Source organism: Malania oleifera, chromosome 13, assembly GCF_029873635.1.
Source record: "Malania oleifera isolate guangnan ecotype guangnan chromosome 13, ASM2987363v1, whole genome shotgun sequence".
In the NCBI taxonomy this organism is placed as follows: domain Eukaryota; kingdom Viridiplantae; phylum Streptophyta; class Magnoliopsida; order Santalales; family Ximeniaceae; genus Malania; species Malania oleifera.
In genome coordinates this window covers 2,225,966-2,248,462 of record NC_080429.1, presented here as the reverse complement: position 1 = coordinate 2,248,462, position 22,497 = coordinate 2,225,966, and the positions used below count along the sequence as shown (strand labels likewise).

The following is a 22,497-nucleotide window of genomic DNA, read 5'->3' as shown; positions in this document are numbered from 1 at the left end:
TAAAAATTATTTTTTGTTCATTTGAAGGCCCCATCATGACCCTCATCTATCGCAATAGTTTTATTTTGTCATTCTAGGGTTCTGCCTCAATTAAGATGTGCTGTTATTTGCCAATTTAAATAAGATTATTTTTGAACAACCAAAGAGGGTGGACCTTGGATCAACAATAAGGTTGCTCCTTTGTAACGGGTTGGTCATCAGTTCGTGTCCAAGGAAACAACCTGATTGAGCAAAAGCAGGGGTAAGGCTGCGTACACTGATGACTCTTCCCTAGATTTGCAAATCTGGAAGCCTTATGGCCTTGAGATGCCTCTTTTTAAAAAAAAAAAAAAAAAAAAAAAAACCTTTTTAGAACAACCAATTTCTTTGTATTGCAAAATTCTTGAGTTTTGATTAAGATGATGTGAGGATGTCATTGTTTTTTGACACATTTCTTGGCACCATTTGCTTTTAAAATTTAAAGAATAATTATCTTTTTAATAAATTGATTAAAATTTTGCAGCCTCGACTCTCGAGAATGTGTTTTTTTATACATTAGATTGTTCTTTTGTCCCTCTGAAGAAAAAATTCTACCAACAAAAAAGTTAATTTCTAAGACTTGAAAAATGAAATGATTAAATTTTTTTTTTGTTTTTTTGTTTCCATTGGTTTATATTAAAAAAGAGAGAATTGTTTTTTATCTTTGTCTTGCTGTGAAACTTGCAAGTGAGAAAGGACAAGTAGATGCACATGTACACACTCTCTGTTTTTCCTTTTTTGCACTAGTCGTGTCATGTGTGACATTTACTTTATTGGCAGATGTGGTTTATTACATATATGTTTTTTTGTTTCAAATAGTTTTTATAGAGAAAGAGAGAATTCTTTTCTTTTCCTCTTGCTACCCAACTGGCAAGTGAGTAAGCACAATAGACGCACATATAAACTCTCATTTTGTGCATTACTTGTAAAACATTTACTTTATTGGCAGATGTGGTTTATTTCATCTTAATCTGTGCTATTGCCTTAGTAGCAGACTTCACAAACTTCAAAAGAAAAGAGGAAAAAAAAAAAAGGATAAGATTTCCAATCTCCTTTGATATCAGAGAGAGAGAGACTGATTTAAAAAAAAAAAGCAGTTGCACGCTGCAGTGCACCAAAGTGAAGCTAAGAATTCCACAAAAGGTCGGAAGTCATTGCCTGCTCACTTTACATTCCAACTGAATGCACAAAAACAATGAAAAATAGAGCACACTGCCAATGGATCTTTCCCCACTTTCTACCACCATAACCCAATGGTTGTTTGAAGAAATTCTTTGTCTCCGTTAAAGCCTCCTCCACCCCTCCCCCCACAATTTTTTTTTTTTTCTTGTAGAGGTAAGTTTTCTCATTATTTTGTGCATTTATTTTTTCTTTATCTGGATATATGGTATGCTACTATGCTGCTTATTAATATGTGTGTGTTTATATTACATCGGACTTTGGTTCTACAGGACAATCATTGATTTGATTTGGTGCTGTTGAATAGTTTCCATGGGGACGGATAAAGTGTCTTCCCTACTTGGTATTGTTTAAAGATACAACTAGATGCAAATAATTTCTTAATTTTATGTCTTGGTTAGTTAAAGGAATTTTTTTTTTTGGTGTGTGGAAGAATCATTGCATCAAAATAAATTAATTGAAATGAGCAAAGAGTCAAATTTCCTGTTGATCCATGGTGGCATTTAAAATTTCATGTTTCTTCCATTTCTGTAAGAGAAACTATAGTTTGAGGTTTATCAATTAGTGACTTGTAGCCTGTGATTCTTGCATTCTTTTATGTCAGCGGGGAATCCTTTCAGTTAGTGATTTGCCACATACTTAAAGATTTTTGTCAAACACATGTATTTGGGTGTGCTCTAAATATCATTCTTGTAACTTGTAAGTATATCTATTACCATAACCTCAAAGCATGCAAATGTAGGATTGAGTTTGTTTTTATGTTTCTTAGAGTCTGTTGAAATTCTTGTAACTAGTTTAACGTGCATGGCTTTGGCATCTGTCCACAGTAATTAAGGAAATAGTATGTGTTTTTATTTTACGAGATAAGATTACATGTTTTATTTGTTTAGAATGTACCAATTTCTTTATTATTTTCTTTTATTTTATGGCATAGAAATTCCTTATGAGATATTTTTATTGGAATTTATTTGTTTTTTCCAGATTTTAAATTCTCTGTCACTTACTTTATCTCACACACACACATGTACGCACATACAGAGAGACATGGACACACACACAGAATATATTCTAAATTTTTAGCTTGCGTTATATTTTTTTTTGCAGGAACTTCAATGCAGTGATTGGTCACATCGGCCTCTTACAGAAGAGCAAAAAATATATGCAGCTGCGGATGCACATTGTCTGCTTGAGATATTTACTGCCTTCCAGGTTAAAGTTATTGGAGAAGGTTTGTGATGGCTGATATTTGGAATTTGCAAAACTTGTTTGAGAGAGATCTGGAACAAACTTGATAGGTCTGTTGTTGGGCATTATCATTGTTCCACTACACATCTGTCTCATCTAAAAAACATGCCTTTTAGAATAATATTTTCCTTAATAGAATAGAATTAGGAAATTTATTTCAAGGTTATTTTTTTTGGAGTTATTTGATCAGTAGCTCAGTGGTAGAGCGGTCGGCTGTTAACTGACTGGTCGTAGAATCGTATTAAGAAACGAATTCCATTTGCGTATGTGTTTCCAAAAAACATTGAGGCTCTAGACAAAGAATCTCCTTTTCTGGAGGATAAAAGTCCAGAAAAAATTACTTATTTTTGTGCAAAAGTGAGAGAAACCCCATCCCTCTCTTTCCTTTTTATGTCCCCATTTCTTGGTGTAAAAAAAAAAAAAAAGGATATGTGGTATAAAAATGTAGAATCCATTCTTGCTCGATCTGTTCAATTGCGACCTTATAATGCAATCGCATTCTCTGCTCCAGCCTCATGACATCCAAGTTGAGAGAGATATTATTGAATTCACCCAACCCGATAGTACCCATTTTGGGAAAGTCTCGAACAGTATAAGCTAATGCCTTTTCAGTTATATTGTTCTGAAAAACTGTCTATTAAGTATCATAATGTCAACGGAACAGCAAACAGCAAAGCAAAAGATTTCTTTCCTTACTTCAGCCCACAATTATTTCCTTATTTCTCAATTCATTATTTTGTACAGTTAGCATATATTTAGTTTACATGTATAGGGCTTGACTGTTATTGTTTACATGTATAAGGCTAGATCATGTTAGAACTTATTTACTTTCCATGTATAGCATTCTTGTAAAGTCTATATATAATATATAGAACTCAAGGCCAAACCATTCGGTCATTCACACAATATTTTGACATGGTATTAGAGCCAGCCGACTGCTAATTTTTTTTCCCCCTCGAATCTTTTGCTTTGCTGTTTGTTGTTCTGTTGACAGCCCCCCTCAAATTGATGTGGGTTGATCAATAAGCATCAATTTGCTACTTAGGAAGCAATGTCAATGACGAGGGAGAGCCTTGGTGAAGATATCCGCAATTTGTAATTTAGTGGAAATATGTGGAAGAGTGATAACACAAGCTTTAAATGCTTCACGGATAGTGACAATCGACTTCAATATGCTTTGTGCGCTCATGATAGATAGGATTGGCCGTGATCTGGATAGCACTCGTATTATCGGCATGTAGAGGTGTAGGATCGGTTTCAGAAAAATCTAGCTCAGCAAGCAAACCTTGAAGCCAAATAATTTCAGAACAAGCAAGAGACATGGCCCGGTATTCAGATTCCGTTGATGACTTAGAAACTTTGTTTTGCTTCTTACTCTTCCAAGAGATCAATGCATCACCTAAGAACACACACCAACTATTGATGAAGCGACGTGTATCCACACAACCAGCCCAATCAGCATCGCTATAAGCAACAAGGCGAGTAAAATTACCTGCAGGGAAGAATAAACCACAGGCAGAAGTGCCTTGAACATAGCATATGACCCTACGGACAGCAGCCAAATGAAGATGACAAGGAATCTGAAGAAATTGGCTGACATGCTATATAGCAAAAGAAATGTCTGGTCTAGTAATGGTGAGATAGACAAGACTACCCACCAACTTCCGGTATAAGCTAAGATCAGCAAGTAAGTCACCCTCCTCTTTGCAAAGCTTGGCATTTAATTTTCATGGGAGTATCAACAGAAGTACCCTTCTGAAGGCTCGCTGTGGCCACCAAGTCACTAGCGTACTTATGTTGATTGGGTGATATACCAGAGGGACTACGATTCACCTCAAGACCAAGAAAATGTGTGAGAGACCCAAGATCTTTCATATGAAAGGACTCTAAGAGATGAGTCTTGAGCTGAGCAAGTAAAGCAAAATCGGAACCAGTAAACACAATATCATCAACATAAACCAAAAGAACAACAATACCCATGTCTGATTTTTGAAGAAATAATGAAGTGTCATACTGGCTTTGCATGAATGAAAATTGTAATAAAGTGGTGCGGAATTTATCAAACTAGACCCTCGGAGCTTCTTTGAGACCATAAAGAGAGCAACGAAGCTTACACACATTTGAAGTTGGAGAGGGAAACAAGCCCGGGGGTGGCTTCATATAAATACACTCTTTAAGATCCCCGTGAAGAAAAGCATTCTTGACATCCATTTGATGTAGTGGCCAATCACTGGAAGCAGCAATAGCCATAATCGTACGAACAATAGTCATCTTAGCCACATGAGCAAATGTCTCTTTATAATTGACACCATATTCCTAATTATACCCAAGTGCAACAAGGCGAGCTTTGTAATGATCTAGACTTCCATCAGATTGGACCTTGACTGAGTCAACCCATTTACAACCTAGAGGAACAATGGTGGGAGGACAAGGCTCAATGTCCTAGGTCTAATTGGCCTCTAGAGCGGCAATTTCTTCCTGCATAGCTTGTCGCCAACAATCATGCTTGGTAGCGTGTGAGTAGGATGTGGGAATATCTAAATTGGACAATGCAGCAGGAAGAGCTGAAACAGAATTGCAAGAACTTGAAGGGGGAAACCCATACCTATCCGAGGGTACATACACTCGAGAAGAGTGACGTACCAAAGGCTCTGGAGGTGCTGCAATTGACTGATTTGGAGCGTGGTAGGATCAGATATCGGATGAACTACCGGAAGAGAATGTGGGTGGGAGCGTCGTGTATACACAATACCTAGTTTAAAACGAGAACTGACTTGATGAGGATCCGAGAAGTGCTCCTCAAAGGAGGGGACAATCACAATAGAAGAGGAGGATACAGAGGACATAGGAAAGAAATGTTGATTTTCAAAGAAAATAACATTCCTAAAAATGTGTGTACGATTTAATGTAGGATCATAACAAACAAATCCCTTTTGACACACATTATATCCCAAGAATGCACATCGAATAGATTGACCAGATAATTTATGTCGCTCATGAGGAGGTAAATGAACAAAACATACACAACCAAAGGTACGGAGGTTATCGTAACTAGGTTGCTTAGCAAATAAGTGGAAATAGGGAGACTCCATGAGTAGGACTTGAGAAGGTAGACGATTAATAAGTACCAGTTTTCAGAGCCTCAACCCAGAACAAGGATGGAACAGAGGATTCCAGCAAGAGAGTGCGTACCACATCTAGGAGATGTCGATTTTTCCGTTCGCCTACTCCATCTTGTTGGCGAGTAGCGGGACATTAATGTTGATGAATAATACCTTTAGAAGCCAAAAATGTCCGAAACTCAGTAGACACATATTCACCACCAGAATCTATGTGTAATGTCTTAATAGAAGTAGAAAATTGATTGTCAACATATGCTAAAAACTCAGTGAAAATACGAAAAACCTCAAATATAGAGTGAAGAAAGTAGACCCAAGTAAATCTACTATGATCATCAATGAAAGTCACATAGTATTTAAATTTTTCATGTGAACTAACCAGGGAAGGTCCCCAAACATCACTATGGATAAGATCAAAGCACTGAGAGGCTCTACTAGCATGCAAAGGGAAGGGAAGAGTTTTGTTTTTACCAAGTTTGCAAAAGACACACTCAATAGATAAAGAAGAATGTTTTTTATTACCAAGTAAACCAGAGTTCAATACATGAGATAAGATTTGAGTATTGGGATGACCTAAACGATGATGCCACACCATACTAAGATTTGAAACATTATTACAAGCAAAAGACTTAATAGAAGAAACTGGAGAATGTGCTGGAATAGGCAAAGTAGTGGAAACAAGCGCCTCACTTTAGGTCCCTTCGCGATCGGCTCCCCCGTTATCTGGTCCTGCACAACACAACCATTACCAGAAAAATTAACAGCACAATTGTTATCAACTAATTGACCAACAGAAATAAGATTCGTGGAAAGTTGAGGAGCAAGAAACACATCAATGAACTTAGAAGAGGCATCTCCGACAGTAGCTATTGGCAAAGAACTGCCATTGGCAGTCTGGATAGCAGATTTACCAGCGTAGGGTCGAACATGACACAGGGTAGTGGGATTATTTGTCATGTGATTAGAGGCACATGAGTCCATATACCAGAGTTTAGTAGAATTGTTACCTTGGAGTCCCATTGCTGATAATGCCGAAATTAGCATCTGTTGCACCATTTCGGGTGTGCAGTAATTTGTTGTAGGAGGTGCAGGAACAGAGGAGTCACTTGAAGAAGAGTTAGGGGCCGCAAAAGTCACTGTGGGGGGTACAATAATAGAAGTCTGTAATGCCTGGGCCTGACGATTCTGCGGGCGGATACGATAGTCTTTGATAATGTGACCCTTCTTCTAGCAATAAGAGTAGAATTTCTTAGAACAATTAGTTGCGATATGCCCAAATTCTTTGTAGCAAAAACACTGCAAGGTGCTAGAATGCGCAGGCGGTCCTCGTAGTTGAGTAGCATAAGCCACAGGGACAGACCTTGAACTACCATGAGATTGTGCTAGAGTAACTTGAGTACTAAGTCGTCATTCTTCACGAAGTAACTCACCCAAACAAACATCAAGAGAAGGAACAAGACAGCGATTCAGTAGAGAGGGGCGAACATATTCATACTCGGGGCGGAGTTTCATAAGAAATTGATCACAACGACTAGTCTCGTGAAGACGTTGAATAATGGGCAGAGAGGCAACAGGAACATCTGCAGTAACCAGATCAGAATATTCGTTCTAAAGAGTCAGAAACCCCAAATAATAGTCTTGGATGGAACGATTGTCATGTTGAAACATGGCAATCGCATGCTCTAACTGAAAACGACGAGCACCGATGATTTATTGTTTTCAAATAAGTCCACATGGATTGAGCGGTGCGATAAGGTCGCAAGTTGGGGACAATATGCGGCTTAACCGAACCAAGAAGCCAAGACATAATCTGAGCATCAAGCACAGCCCATGAAGGACAAGCCGCTGAATCCTTGGCACCAAGCACAACCCATGAAGGACAAGCCGCTAACTCCTTGGATTTATCAGGATTGGGTGCACAATCCGTACCATCAATATTACCCCAAAGATCTTTTCCCTTCAGGAAAAGTTCAAATTGAAAGGCCCACGTAGAATAATTGTTGCCTGTAAACTTGGCACACACAGGTGCGGAGTCCATGCTAAATAAAGGAGAAAATCGAGAAGCCCAAAAAAACAGACTCTGCTGAAAGAAAAAGACCACCAGAAAGTCTAGAAATCCAAAAAATAAATCAACACAGGTACAAAGAAAACCAAGAACAACCTGCCTGTACTAAAAAATAAATCTTGAACCAAAAAACCTGCTGTGCCGAGAATCACAAGGACATAGAAGCACCAGAAACAGCAACAGAGAGAACCAGGACCAACCTTCCTACACTAAAAAATAAATCTTGAACCAAGAAACCTGCTGTGCCGAGAATCATAAGGACAGAAACCTGCTGTGCCGAGACAGAGAAGCACCAGAAACAGCAACAGAAAGCTGTTGCCTGCACAATAAATGGCAAACCAAAAAACTTGCTGTGCCAACAGCCACTCAGCCACAGAAATACCGAAAGAACAGAGAACAAAAAATTCCAGAAGAGAAAAAAAAAAACCACAACAGCCACAGAAATGAGAGACACCTCCGAAACCGAGAAGACAAAAATTTGTTTTTTTTCCTTACTTCAACCCACAATTATTTCCTTATTTCTCAATTCATTATTTTGTACAGTTAGCATATATTTAGTTTACATGTATAGGGTTTGACAGATTATAGTTTACATGTATAGGGCTAGATTCATGCGAGAACTTATTTACTTTCCATGTATAGCATTCTTGTAAAGTCTATATATAATATATAGAACTCAAGGCCAAATCATTCGGTTGTTCACATAATATTTTGACACATAACCATACAAAAAATACCCATCCCATGCATATCAACGAAGTAGGCTTGGCTTTGTGAATAGTAAACCATGCCTTCATTATTTCTATACTGATTAATATATCAAATCTATGGTTATTATGCACCTTTTGGAAGTGAACATACTGTTTCGAAGTGTGTCTCACTTCATATCTAGGGATCCTTTTGGTTCAATGGGCCCATTTTTGCAGTGATCCCTCAGGAATAGGCTGCAAGGCACTTCCAGGATAGCATATCTGCTCTTACACCTTCTTAATTAGTACTAATCTGAATTTTAATCATTGATTTGAGATATATATTTGGTTGTTGTTATTGGATTTGTGTTATCTCAGAGTTCAAGATAAAAGCATGTTGGAATGTGGCTGTGACACACAAGTACTTTTTGCTGATTGACATTAATATACTTATGTTGATCATGGTTCAGCTTCAGTTGTGTGGGATATCCTCTAAATAGTTGATGAACAAAAACAAGATGGCCAACCCCAAGTCTTTGTTCCTTTCTTATTTAAAATGAAGTTACAATATAAGATTCTTAGACAAGCTTATGCATGGGATATTGCATTGAATCACCAAGTTAGTCAATTTACTCATGTGGGATGAAGTTGTGAACAAATTTTTTTTTTTTTTTCTGGGGGGGGGGGAATGTTATATTGTGTTTTGTCTCTCACACTCATTATAAACAACTTTATGCTTTTCCATTATAATAACTGGGAATTACTCTGAGTTTCTTCTGTCCCTTGTGGTATCACACTTGCATTTGTGGTGCACGAACATAGTCAAATTCAGTGAAGTTGAAAATGTTGAAAGACGAAAAAATATCTCCGTTGAACAAAGCTTCTTTTGATGTAGATTTAGGGAAACTCTCAAAATTTTCTCCTGCCTATTTTCGTTTGATTCCTAAAAGAACTTGAGTATATATCTGAAATTCTGTTGTACCCATTTTTGCAGATATTTCTTTGGACAAGATTACTGATCTGCATTCCTCCAATGTGGATCTTGGTCTGAAAGACATTCTTGGGAAGCCTGATATCTCCAATAAAATTTTAAGAAGCACATTTTTTGAAGCTTCAAAAGTTGTCCGAGCTTCTGCTTCTGAACTTACTCAAAGAGTACCTATTGTAGCAGGTGTAGTTTCCAAATTATCATGTAGAAATACTATCCCTATGGGCCAATCCCTCTTGAAGATTGTTAAAAGATATGGAGACAAAATTTTGTTGAAAGAATCTGACAGCAAACCAAGAATATCTAAAAAGAAAGTGAAGAGGACATCCTCAGCTGGTCTGAATAGCAAAGAAAAGCTATTAAAGAATTTTGATGGTTGGCAAGGTCCTCCTCCTTGGGATTCGTCCTTGGGTGGGGATGGGTGTCCTAAGTTTTTATGTGATGTGATGGTAAGTAGTATCTATCTGTGCTAAAAAAATTTTAAAAGAAAAAGAAAAGAAACTATCAGGCTTATATATGCTTTTCTCAAAAAAAATTCAGATTAATATACTTGCAATGGCTTGTATAAAATTCTCTCATTCTTTCCTTTTCTTTGGTAAATTGGTCTTGGACTGTAACCTTTCTACTACCTGCAAATGCATGTAGAGTTTAAACCATTATGTTCACATTATGTTGATGAGACTAATAGAACTTGTACTCAGGTGGAGGGACTGGCAAAGCATTTAAGGTGTGTCGGTATTGATGCTGCAATTCCATATTCAAGAAAGCCCGAATCCAGGTGTTCTTTACAGAATTATTATTATGATGAATTTCTGTTATGATTAAAATTTGAGCATGTTAATGTGAAACTGCTACAAGAATGTAGTCGTTACTCTTTATTTATTTATTCTTTATCATGGTTTTTAGAGAGTTACTAGATCAAGCACGCAGAGAGAAGCGAGTGCTCTTGACACGAGATGCCAAGCTATTGAGACATGAATATTTGATACAAAATCAAATATATAGGGTAAAGAACCTTCTAAAGAACGAACAGCTACTTGAGGTATGCATTAAGTAATCTGTGTAAGGAGTTTTATGTTATGCATATTTTGTGAAAATTAAATTGATTTATTTGGGTACTGTTTAAGCATTAGAAACTACTTAATTATTTATTGAGTCTGCAAAATTAGAACTTCGTTCTAGACAATTGAACCTTCTCGAAGTGTTTCCTTGAATGAACCAGAAAGATTTGTGCCAAAATTATAACGTTAAGGATTTATGTATTCATGCAAGTATGGATGAGGAAAATTTGTGTTTTTTTTAATCAAATTTATTTTTAGCAATTTCATTTATTGAGTGGCTGTTAACCATCTAGCTTGTGAAGCTTGCCATCTTAAACGTATTATTGTTTTGGATATAGTGTTTGTTGAAAAGTTTCCAAATTTATCCAGTCAACTCTCCTTAATTATAGGAGAAATTTATGTAATTATGTAAATATTCTTAGGAGATATTCTAGAAGGTTTGTTAGCAATTGTCATTCTTTCCTTTTGTTATTCTTCCTTTATTATTCTTTCCTTTTAGATTATCCTTGTAGTCTATAAGACATTCAGATTGTACTTTATTTTAGAATAATAAGAAATACTATTTCAATCTTTCTCCACTTCTAGATGGTACCAGAGCCTGGTTTTCTTTTCCTTTTGGCAATCATAGCCTCTAAAACCTAGGCCTTATTGCCTTAACCCTATTCAACCTTCATTATGTCTGAAATTTCCGAAACTTCCACCATGGCTAGACTTGAACCTGTGGTCAACACCAAAACAGAAATCAAAGTAGCCTATACCGAACCCCATTAAGTCCAAATCACAAATATCCGTCTCAATGAAGCCAACTCCTTGAGACGGTCTCAGTTGATTCGAATGTATATCCGCCGGAGAGGTAAGATTGGGTACCTTACTAGTGAAACCAAGGTCCCTGACAGAGCAGACCCATCATATGCTATATGGGATGCTAAAAATTCCATGATTATGGCTTGGTTTGTGAATGCAATGGATGTAGATGTTAGTGCTAATTATATGTGCTATCCTACTGTAAAAGAACTTTGGGATAATGTTAGTCGTACGTATTTTGAACTTGGAAATTATTCTCAGATTTATGAATTGTAGCAAAATATTGGCAAGATTCAACAAGGGGAAGACAATGTGACTAAGTATTTTAATGTCCTTAAGGAACTGTGGCTGGACTTGGGTCTATTCAATAATTATGAATGGAAGAGCCCTGATGATTGCAACTACAACAAGAAGATGGTGGAAAATGCAAGAATTTTTAAATTCTTGGTTGGACTCAATGATGAGTTTGATGAGGTTAGGGGGAGGATTCTTGGTAGACAACCTCTGCCTTCAATCGAAGAGGTATTCTTTGAAGTGCAACGTGAAGATTGTCGTTGAAATGTTATGCTAAATAAAAAAGGGGCTGATGAAATAGTGAAGAACTCGACTTTGGTTGCTGCTAATCCAACTGTTTTGGTTGCTGCTAATGCCTTTGTACAACGGTCATATCCCAATCAAAAATCTCGAGTATGGTGTGACTATTGTAATAAGCCATGCCATACCCGAAAAAACCTGCTGGAAACTACATGGAAAACCAGCAAATTTGAAGAGCAGCAAACTTGGACCTGGAAACAACCAAGTGATTTCTAGAGCAAATGAAGCCCAGACCAATGTTCTGAGTTGAGAGCAGATGGATCAACTTCTTCAACTGCTGAAATCCAATCTGATATCCGGTACTTCTATTGGTTCCTTGGCCCAAACAGGTAATATGCCATGTGCCTATTCCAATTCTTTAGCCTTTACACCATGAATTATTGATTCAGGTGCATCCGATGATATGACCAGTATATCTCAGTTGTTTCAATCTTATTATCCTTGTTTGGGTAATAAAAAGGTTAGGATTGCAGATGAGAGTCTTTCATCCATTGCAAGAGCAGGTTTGATTAGAATTTATGGGAAAATAAATTAAAATCTGTCCTTCATGTTCTTAAACTTGCAATCTTCTTTTTTTTAGTAGATTATCCCATGATTCTAACAGTCGTATCATATTCTTTGATTCTCACAGTGAATTGCACGACTAGAACTCGGGGGCGATGATTGGCATTGTTAGGATGATCAATGGCCTTTATTATTTTGACGATACCCTATTCAACAATAAACAAGCTTAGGGCTTGAGTGGTAGTACTAGTTTAATCCCTGTGCGTGATCAAATAATGCTTTGGCATCTTAGATTAAGGCATCCTAGTTTTTCTTATTTAAAATATTTGTTGCCTAGTTTGTTTAAAAATTTGGATTGTACTTCTCTTCATTGTGACGTTTGTCATTTATCAAAAAGTCATCGAGTTCCTTATAATTTAAAAGGCTACTATGCATCAAAACCTTTTTATTTGATTCATAGTGATATTTGGGGTCCCTCTATGGTTACCCTATACGGGAAAATCTGAAGTTGAAATATTATTCAAGAATTTTTATAGTATGATCGAAAATCAATTTCACACAAAAATAAGCATACTTCGTACGGATAATGGTACAAAATATTTCAACCAAATTTTGGGAATTTTTTTTGAAAGAAAGAGGGATTCAACATCAATCCATGTGTCGTGACACCCCACAACAAAGTGACATCACTGAAAGAAAAAATCGTCATTTACTAGAGGTTGTATGTGCTATAATGTTTTCTATGCATATTCCAAAATATTTGTGGGGGGATGCTATTCTAACTGCTTGTTACCTTATTAATAGAATGCCTACCCATGTGCTGCAGTATATCACTCCTTTGGCATGCCTAAAAAAATCCTTTCCTAATAATAGGATAATTTTTGATCTGCCCCTAAAAGTATTTGGATGCATTGTTTTTGCTCATATTCCAGCTCATCTTAGACCTAAACTTATCCTAGGGCTGAAAAATGTGTGTTTCTTGGATATGCGCCCCCAATAAGAGAGGGTACAAATGTTTGAATCCAAAAACAAAAAAATTCACATCAGTATGGATGTCGTTTTTGTTGAAAATCAGTCCTACTTTAACCAAACTTATCTTCAAGGGGAGAAAGAGAGTAGTGAAGATCAGTTTTGGAAAACTTATATACCAATGCCTAATGTTTTTCTTGACATTGACTTCCCTCTACATAGCATTCAAGGAACTGAAATTTTAAATAGTGAAAAAAATGGAAATCCCAATCTGCATGTACAAAGCATAAGGGAATCACAAACAGGGGGAGAATTGCTATAGAATAATCCCTCTTCTGAGCTTCGTGTTTATACTAGAGGCAGGTATCGTTCTAATACTAAGGATCATCCCACAATTTCAGAGCAGAATCAATCATCACCTCCAAAAACTGGTCATTTGGAAATCCCAGGTAATCCTTCTGCTACACTTCCAGTTGATCAATCTACTATCCTTGATGTACCTACAGCCATTAGAAAAGGAGTTAGAACCTGTACCACACACCCCATTGGCAAATATTTGTCATACCATAGACTCTCTCATAATTATAAGGCCTTTACATCCAATATTGTCACCTATTTGTTCCAAGGACCATTTAGGAAGCTATGGATCATCTGCATTAGAAGTTAGCAGTTCTTGAAGAGATGAATGCACTACGGAACAAGAGTACATGGGAAATTGTTGATTTACTAGAGGAAAAGAAAGTTGTAGGTTGCAAATGGGTGTTTACTGTTAAATGCAAGGCTGATGGCAATATAGAGAGATATAAGGCGAAACTTGTTGTGAAAGGGTTTACACAAACATACGGAATTGACTATCAAGAAAATTTTGCTCCAGTGACCAAGATAAACTCAATCTGAGTGTTACTCTCCTTAGCTGTACATTCTGACCGGCCCTTACCAGTTGGATGTAAAGAATGCTTTTTTTAAATGGAGATCTAGAGGGTGAAGTATTTATGGAATTACCACCAGGTTTTGAAGGTAATCTTGGCAAAGATAAGGTGTGTAAATTGAAAAAATCATTGTATGGGCTCAAGCAATCTCCGAGAGCTTGGTTTGAACGCTTTGGGAAGGCTGTAAAGGGTCATGGTTACAGCCAAGGTCAAGCTGATCACGCCATTTTTTATAAGCACTCAAGTGAAGGGATGGTTGCTATTCTAATTGTCTATGTTGATGATATTATTTTGATAGGTAAGGACAACAAGGAACTTGAGAAATTAAAACAGATGCTTGCTAATGAAATTGACATTAAAGACGTATTTTCTTGGTATGGAATTTGCAAGGTCAAGAAAAGGTATTTTTGTTTCTCAAAGAAAATATGTGCTTGACTTGCTTGGAGAAACAGGTTTACTAGGGTGTAAAGCAGCCGAGACACCTATAGAGCCTAATCTTAAACTACAACTTGACAAGCTTGAAGAAGTAACCAATAGAGACTAGTACCAAATATTGGTTGGAAGGCTACTTTATCTATCACATACACGTCCTGACATAGCCTTTGCTGTCGGTATGGTAAGCCAATTCAAGCACTCACCAGGGCCTGACCACTTTGATGCAGTTTATAGAAGCCTGAGATATTTAAAGGGAACTCCAGGAAAAGGTCTATTGTTTGAAGACCATAGACATCTACAAGTTGAGGTATACACTGATGCAAATTGGGCTGGGAGTATAACCGATAGAAGATCAACTTCTTGTTATTGTGCCTTTGTTGGTGCAAATTTGATTACACGGCAAAGCAAAAAACAAAATGTGGTAGCTAGGAGTAGTGCAGAGGCAGAATTTAGAGTAGTTGCTTATGGAATTTGTGAAGTGTTGTGGATTAAAAAATTATTGCAAGAATTGAAAGTCACTAATCCACTACTTATGAGACTGTATTGCGATAACAAATCTGCCATAGCCATTGCTCACAATCCAGTGCTTCATGATAGAACAAAACATGTTGAGGTTGACAAGCATTTTATAAAGGAGAAGCTGGACAGTGGACTGATTTGTTTACCCTATATCTCTACTATTGAACAAGTAGCATATATACTTACAAAAGGACTACCAAAGAAGCAATTTGTAAATTTGAGGGGGAGTGTTGGAAAGTTTCCAAATTTATCCAATCAATTCTCCTTGATTATAGGAGAAATTTTTGTAATTATGTAAATATTCTTAGGAGATATTCTAGGATATATTCTTAGGAGTTATTCTAGGAGATTTGTTAGCAATTGTCATCCTTTCCTTTTGTTATTCTTTCCTGTTAGATTATCCTTGTATTCTATGAGACATTCAGATTGTACCTTATTTTAAAATAATAAGAAATACTATTTCAATCCTTCTCCACTTCTATAGTGTTGCTTTGCATATAAATAGAAGCTATATGTTTTAGTCTTGGTAACTTCGCCTGTGATGCATTTAATGTCCAAATTTTTTTACACACAGTCAGTCCCAAACCTGGGTAAAGGAGGAGGGTTGCGTTAGGTAGCTGACAGCCAGCTAAAAATTGTCAGATCACTATGATATGAATTCTTACCGAATATTTGTTGGGGCGTCCCCTATGAGCAACGCGTTGCACTTGTACCATTCTGGTGTAGCGAAAAGTAGGCGAGAGTGGGCTAGGTCGTTGCCTCAAAGCGACGCGCCGTGTTGGCGCCTGGGTATGGTGTCAAATATATGAGGGTTCTTGCATCATTCTGGATGTGGGCAGGTAAAAACGTTAGTTTAGGAAATTAGGATTATATTAGCAACTTGGAATATAGGGACACTTATGGATAAAACCATGGAAATTGTGGACACAATGATCAAAAGAAGAATTAATATAATTTGCCTGCAAGAAACTAAATGGGTGGGGGAGAAAGCTAGAGAAATTGATAAATCAAGATTTAAACTTTGGTATACTAGAAAATAAAAACATAAGAATGGAGTAGGAATTATTATAGACAAAAACTTAAAAGATAGCGTTGTTGATGTAAATAGAGTAGGGGATAGAATTATAAAAATCAAGATGGTATTAGGACAAGAGATAAAAATATCATTAGTGCTTTTGCTCCTCAAGTAGGCTTAGCAGAAAATCTTAAGTGACAATTTTAGGAAGATATGGATAGTATTATACAAGGCATACTAGGGACTTAGAAAGTATTTATAGGAGGAGATCTAAATGGACATGTTGGAAAGGATAATAAAAATTAGGAGAGGATACATAGAGGATATGGATATGAAGACAGAAATGAGCCTGGGGAGATGATCTTAGACTTTGTTATGTCATATGATTTTAGTATAATGAATACTTGCTTTAAGAAGAGAGAAGAATATAACCTTTAAAAGTGGACAAAATAGAAGTCAGAATAGAATTTTTTTTAACTAGGAGGGTAGATCGTTTATCATGCAAGGATTGTAAAGTTATTACAAGTAAAAGCCTAACCACACAACATAAAGTCTTAGTGTTAGATATATGTATTAAAAAATGGAAGAAAAAAGATAAAATAAACCAGTGTAAGAGAACTAGGTGGTGGAACCTAAAAGGAGAAAATATAATAAAATTTAAAGATAAAATGATTAAAGATGGGGATTGGACTATAGAGGATGGGATAGATACAACCCTCTTTGGAGTAGATTAGCTAGCTCTATTAAAAAGATAGAAAAAGAGATTTTAGGTGAATCAAGGGGAAGATTCTCGAATAGTAAAGAAAGTTGGTGGTGGGATAAAAATGTACAAAAATCCGTAAAGACAATAAGAATTTGGTATAAAACGTGGCAAAAATGTAGAAATAGGGATAACTTTGAAAAGTATAAGGAGGTGACAAAAGATGCAAAAAAGGCCGTTAGTGAAGCTAAATATGGATCATTTAATAGTTTGTATGATAAATCAGATACAAAAGAAGGGGAAAGAGATATATTTAAACTTGCTAAAGTTAGAGAAAGGAAGAGTAAGGACTTAGGAAATGTAAAATGTATAAAAAGTGAGGATGATGTTTGTCTTGGTTGAGGACGAAGACATTAAAGAAAGATGACGAAGTTACTTTAGTAAGTTGTTTAATGAAAACCAAATAGAAGGCTTAGACTTAGAATTGTCAAATGAGGAAAAGACTAAAAATATGAGATTTATTCGCAAAATTAGAGTTAACGAAGTTAAGTTTGCACAAAAAAAGATGAAAAATGGGAAAGCTATGGGATTAGATAACATCCCAATTGAAGTTTGGAAATGCTTAGGTGTTAACGGAATTATATGGTTAACTAATTTATTTAATACAACTATAAAAACTAAGAAAATGCCAGATGAATGGAAGAAAAACACTTTAATACCTATATACAAAAATAAAGGAGATATTCAATATTGTAATAACTAATGTGGAATTAAACTTATGAGTCATACGATGAAACTATGGGAAAGGGTAATTGAACAAAGATTAAAGTTAGAAACGAAGGTCTCAGAAAATCAATTTGGTTTTATGCCTAGGAGATCTACCATAGAAGCTATATATCTTTTAAGAAGATTAATGGAAAAGTTTAGGGAAAAGAAAAAGGACTTGCATATGATATTTATTGACCTTGAGAAAACATATGATAGGGTTCCTAGGGAAGTTCTATGGTGGGTTTTAGAAAAAAAAGGTGTATGTAGTAGGTATACAGATGTCATCAAGGATATGTACGATGGAGTAATGACTAGTGTAAGGACTATAGATGAAGAAACTAGAGAATTTTCAATCACCATAGGTGTACATCAAGGATCTTCTTTGAGTCGTTATCTTTTTGCTTTAGTGATGGACCAACTGACTAAGAGTATTCAAAAGGAGGTTCTTTGGTGTATGTTGTTTGTAGAGACTGAGTTAGAATTATGGAGAGAAGTTTTGGAATCTAGAAGCTGTAAGATAAGTAGAAATAAGACAGAATATATGAATTGTAATTTTAGTAATGATAGGTGGAATATTGGAGACAAAGTTAAACTTGATGATGAAGAAATAAGTAGCACTTGTAGATTTCGATATCTTGGATCTATTATGCAAGCTGAAGGAGAAATTGAAGATGATGTAATGCATAGAGTTAAAGCAGGTTGGGTAAAATAGAGAAGTGCTTCAAGTGAGCTCTGTGATCGTAGAATACCCTTAAAATTGAAATGGAAGTTTTTGGGGGACAGCTATAAGACCAACTATGCTATATGGATCGGAATGTTGGGCGACGAAGAAACATAATATCCAAAAAGTAAAAGTTTCCGAGATGAGAATGCTTAGATGGATGAGTGGTATAACACTGAAAGATAAATTAAGGAATGAACATATTTGCGGTAAGTTAGGTGTAGCTCCTATAGAAGATAAGATAAGGGAGGGATGACTCAGATGGTATGGATACTTGCAATGTAGGCGACATAGTGTACCAGTGAAGAAGAGTGAGTTAGTTACTGTGGGGGGCAGTAGAAGGGGTAGGGGTAGACCGAAAATAACTTGGGAAGAGATAGTGAGTAAGGATTTAATGTCCTTGAATCTGTCAAAAGAAATGGTCTATGATTGCATAAATTGGCGGAGAAGGATTCATATAGCCGACCTCACCTAGTGGGATTTAAGGCTTGGTTTTGTTGTATTTGTATGTTTTAGTCTTGGCCTTAGTTGTATGGGTGGGTGCTTTTGCTAGGGTTCCTCTTTCAACATGATCACATGAGATAGTGTTTGTTCGTTCTATGCCCGAACTTTTATTTTTTTGCTAAGCCAAGCCAGCCACAACAAGCAAAACAATCACAACAAAAACAAAAAAACACAGGAAACCCGGGGAGGCCTAAGGAAACTGTCATCCTGAGGAGAGGAGATTTGTAGAGAGGGACTTCTGAATCTGAATAGGAAGTCTTGACCTGGGGAGACTTAATTCCTCCTTGAAGAGCCGCTGCCCAGATGCTAGACTGTGCTAGGCTGTTTGCCTCCCTGTGCATAAAAGCAAAGACTCCTGAGAAGCTCTGGAGGGATTTCCTTATGCCCTGGATGATCTGCCTATAACTCCAGCTGATAACACTATTACTGTTGATGTAGGACATTTAGATATAGAGAGAGAATTGAGAGAATTAGAAGAAAGAGAAGGGAAGAAGAAGAAGCAACAGGATAGAACAGGGATTCAGAAATAGACAGGAAAGTGACAGGATTAGGGGCAGAACAGACACAACAGAAATGAGAGAGGAAGAAGAAGTGGAAGAGAAGCAGGAACCTGCGGGGGAGAGAGAACGGAACTGCAGCAACCTGATTTCAATATGATAATTGTAAATTAGGTTGCATGTCCAGCACTTATGCCCACTACTAACTAAAACACATATTTACATAGAAGCCCCAATAAACAAGAAATTAAAAAACAACTCCAAAGTAGTTAAATACACAAAATATATTAGACTAACTAAAAATAACCCGAGTTTTTCCAAACTAAAATAAGACTCTAGCTACAAAATAAACATCTAAAGTTCTCCATTGGTGGTTCTCCATCAGCTTGCTATCGCGTCAATGATTTCTTTTGTGTCTCCTTCAGTAGTTACATCAGCAAAACCTTCTGCAGTTGCCCTGTTGAGGTAAAATCTGGCAACTAGAGCTTCTCAGGTTGCTGACTCCACAGCTGGGTAGAAATTTGCCCAAGCTCCCATCACCCACACTGAGTCATTTCTGGCTAACAGCATTAGCATATGCCAGAAGGGACTTTTCATGGAAGGCTGCTTCAAAGTTCATTTTTACTGCTCATCTTAAAGGAGAGGGGTCCACTGAATTTGACAGATTTGGTTTTTGTGGGAAGGGGTACCATGTTCATTGTATTGGGATTTGGGACTGCAGCTCTGATAAAAACTTGTTTGGATCTACTTGTTGTTTCTGGAAAATTGCTTTGTTTCTGGTTGACTAGATTTTTGACGCAAAATAATTGAAAAGAGAGGTAATAGATGGCCGTTTGGATGATCTGTTCCATTTAAACACCTTGGCTGCAGGGTCCATTCCACCCACACTGAGGTGCACTCAATTTAGGTTGTCCATCTTGATTCACCAGAAATAAAACCGAGCCACCTTGAATTGTCTTGCTGAAAAAAGAGATGCATTGCTGTTCCCTGGGATTCTCCACACAAGGGGCTGACGTCATCAAATTTTCGATTCTCTTTGTGATATTCCTTTGATTCTCCGCACAATGTTTCCTGGGATTCTCGTTTGTGAATTTTGAAGCTCCAGAGCTTTTTCCAGGAAAAGGAGCTTTAAAAAGTTCCTGTCAATCTGCTGCCCTGATCTGTCCAGTAGGCAGATTTTACTGAAACAGCTCCATTTTTATTTGGAGTCCAAACAGGTTCATCCTTTCTAGATTCAAGAGAAAGAGGGATTCTTTTAATTGTATTAGCTGTCTGTTTAATAAAAAATGCTGTCAATTTCTGATTAAGAATTGACATCCATCTTAGTTCCCTCCTGCTGCCACTTGCCAACTCATATTTGAGATGAAGGCTTGATTAATATCCTTTCATTTCTTCTGAAACAAGACCTCCAACCTGTCTAAGGGAGCAAAAATTTTCCCCACCAAAAATTTCTGGGCATTCAATTCTTCTGAATCCAAGACCTCCAACCTGTCTAAGGGATCAGAGCATATCCCAACATTTCATCTTGATGCTACTCCTCTGTTGCCTTGCATATCCCCACCAAAAATTTCTGGGCGTAGAATCCCACTTTTTACACACCTCTTTAGGGAAACTTAGAACAGTCATTGCATAAGCAGGGAGAGCAAATGCTGCAGTTTCAAGAGAGTGTTTCTACCTGCAAAGGAGAGAACTTTTGCTTTCAATCCATTCAGCTTTTCATATAATTTCTCAGCTATATTGCTAAAGTCTGATTTTTTTTGGGCATCCCGAAGTCAGAAGTAATCTCAGATGCTGCGGCTCTTCATCAAAAAATTTTAGCCCCAATTTGGATTTAAGCTTGATGCCAAAATTCTATTAATATTGGAGCTAAATATGGTTCTTGTTGATTGTCTGACCTGACTAATCCCCATACATCGCCAAGACATTCAAGGGGGTGTCTGCATCTGACTTGTTCGCTCTACAGAAAATGAAGAAAATCTCTTGTGAACAGGTGAAGGAATATTGCGTATTGCCTTCTAGGAGGGCATAGAAGCGCTGGCTTAACACCCTTGAATTCTTTATGAGTGATTTGGGAAAGCCAACAGAAGGATTCGATTCTGACTTTGTAGAGCTGGCACTGCTGTTGCCTGCGCATAGGGTCGTCCCCTGTTCCCATCCCAGGGTGCTATGGGGCTTTTGTTTTTGGAACAGACAGCAGTGTTTCGCTGATGCGTTGAATCAAGCTCTTGTTGCATATTCTCTCCCCCATTGCTAGTCGGTTGTCTAGCGACTTTAATACCTTGCATACCTCCCTGTTCTTCTTCTATGAAGAACAACCGAGAGAGAATTTCTGCTCCCAAAATGAAAAGGAAAGGATATAAGGGGTCTCCTTGTCTTTATCCTCTTGCAGCCTAAAGTAACCCAGACATCCTATTGCGTAAATCAATTTTAACTCCCATGAAGGCATCTTTATTTTTCTTCTTCTTGTATGTGCACAGAATTTCTTGGACTAAGATTTAAGTTGTTAGATATCGCCTTATGACAGCTACTTGACTGGGGGAAACCAATTTTTCCATGAGGCCTTTCAACCAAGCAGCAAGGATTTTGGAGATGATTTTGTAGCCAACATTGCAAAGGCTAATCGTTCTAAAGTGATGAACCGAATTCACCTTTTGGTTCTGCTCCAAACCATTGTGGGTGAGTTTGAGAAAGTAGAAGTTGGGGGCAATGCGTTTGGTAAACAGTTTTTTAAAATTTTTAAAAGTTACCTTTAAGCTTTTTATGGAGAGCTTTTAAATTTATTGATGCAGAGCTTTTAAAAGAACAAAGCTGGCTTTTTTTTTTTCCAACTGATAATTTTATTTCATTAGTGCCATTATTTTTTTTTGAAATATTGCAAAATTACCTGCACTATATGTCCTAAAATGACATTTCTATTTCAAACATTTCATCAACCTTAGTACTTTTTATTCATGTTAACTCTTGGTATATGACTTATAAAATTCTCATATTGAGCTAACTTAAACTAATGTATCCCCATATTCTAAAATTTTGACTGCATTTTAGATATGTTCACTCGCCCTGATCTTCAAAGTCTAAAGAATCTGACACCTGGACATGCAACCACATCTTTTGCTTAATCCCTGGTCCAAGTAATGAGGTTTTCAGTTTTTTAGTGTTCACTGATCATGTCTA

The 22,497-nt window shown here is 36.9% G+C and overlaps 1 protein-coding gene across 3 annotated transcripts in view; it reads left to right on the top strand.

Moving 5' to 3' along the window:
* Positions 1 to 22,497, top strand: part of LOC131145650 (uncharacterized) — a 44,403-nt gene that overhangs the window by 3,923 nt on the left and 17,983 nt on the right. For all 3 annotated transcript variants that reach the window (XM_058094846.1, XM_058094844.1, XM_058094845.1), the window contains 4 exons: positions 2,302 to 2,425; positions 9,310 to 9,752; positions 10,005 to 10,081; positions 10,210 to 10,345. In XM_058094846.1, coding sequence (XP_057950829.1) covers positions 2,302 to 2,425; positions 9,310 to 9,752; positions 10,005 to 10,081; positions 10,210 to 10,345 — 780 coding nt within the window. The remainder of the gene's footprint in view (positions 1 to 2,301; positions 2,426 to 9,309; positions 9,753 to 10,004; positions 10,082 to 10,209; positions 10,346 to 22,497) is intronic.